Consider the following 1333-nt stretch of genomic DNA (forward strand, 5'->3'; position numbering starts at 1 on the left):
GAGCTCTGATCCATTAGCAAGAGCTGTGGGTGAGAGCAGCGGGATGAGCTCTGCTGGCAGCTCTCAGCTTTCCTGGGAAGAGGGAAGGGGCTAGATCCAGCTCTGTGGATTGCTCAGGCGGTGATTCCTGTCGGGATGAGAGAGGGTCACAGTGTCACCCTGTCCCTGTCCCCATTCCACAGGATGAACCTGGCTGAAGTCCATGGAGAGTGGGAATTGCTCCAGAATCCCACCTGACCCCACCCCAATCCCGCTACAATCCTGCTCCATCCATCCCACCTGATCCCCCTCCACCCACTCTGCCCCAACCCTGATCCATCCATCCCACCCCATTCCACCCCATCCATCCTGCCCCAGTCCTTCTCTGGAATCCCAACCTTATCCTGCTCCATTCCATCCCACCTGATCCTGCTCTAGAATCCAGCCCCAATCCCACTCTACAATTCCACCCGATCCCACTCAGGACCCTGCCCCAATCCAGAATCCCTCCCTGATCCCAGTCCATCCATTCTGCCCCAATCTGCCTCTGGAATCTCACCCCGATCACACGCTGTACCTGCAATAGAGCCATTCATTCCCATGTATTTTTCTGCAGAAAGAGAAGATCCATGAGATTCCAGCACAGATCACACACAGGGATTAACCCCAGGATCCATCCTGGGATCCGCACAGAGGGGATCCAGAGCTGGATCCACCACTGGAACTCACCGGCTGCTGGGTTTTATCCATTCCTGTCCCTCCTCCCTGTGGAAACAAAGTGGGATCAGCGTTGGTGGCACAGGATTCCCAGAATGGCACCGGGTGGATCCGTGCCCCTTCCCGACCCCCATCCCGTGTGTTACCAGACTGGAGCCTCCAGACAGCGAATCCGATGAGGACGGTGAGGATGAGGATGGCAGCGATGACGGACACAGCGACCACCACGGTGAGATTCCCGCCAGATGTCGGCTCTGGAAACACGGGATAGTGAGGAGGGGGAGAGGAATCCCCATTAGGGAATTCCAAATTCCCAATTCCCACACTCCCAGCCTCACCCCAAGCGAAGATCCCGGGCTCCAGCATTCCAGGATGATCCACCCTGCACCGGTACAGCTCCCGCTCCTCCGGCAGCGCCTCGATCCTGGCCCAGGTGTGGAAGGTGCCGTCGCTGTTGGGAACGATCCCGCCCCACTCCGGCCCCTGATCCAAGGTATCATCCCCCTTCATCCAGCTGACTGCGATGGTGCTGGGGTAGAATCCGTACGCGTGGCAGGACAGGATCAGCGTCCCGTGTTCCTCTTTTCCAGACACATGGACATCAGGGGGCTCTGGAATGGGATAATGGTGGAATTCA

General features: G+C 57.8%; 1 protein-coding gene across 1 annotated transcript in view; it reads right to left on the reverse strand.

Moving 5' to 3' along the window:
• Window positions 1-708: 708 nt before the first annotated feature.
• The window catches only part of LOC120503610 (class I histocompatibility antigen, F10 alpha chain-like), a gene marked incomplete at its 3' end in the record, with an annotated part of 8424 nt that continues 7799 nt past the window's right edge, over window positions 709-1333 (reverse strand). Inside the window, 3 exon segments of the mRNA XM_039712284.1 lie at window positions 709-744; window positions 843-950; window positions 1035-1322. Coding sequence (XP_039568218.1) covers window positions 709-744; window positions 843-950; window positions 1035-1322 — 432 coding nt within the window.

Source organism: Passer montanus, unplaced genomic scaffold (assembly GCF_014805655.1).
Source record: "Passer montanus isolate IOZ18808 unplaced genomic scaffold, ASM1480565v1 scaffold261, whole genome shotgun sequence".
NCBI lineage: Eukaryota > Metazoa > Chordata > Aves > Passeriformes > Passeridae > Passer > Passer montanus.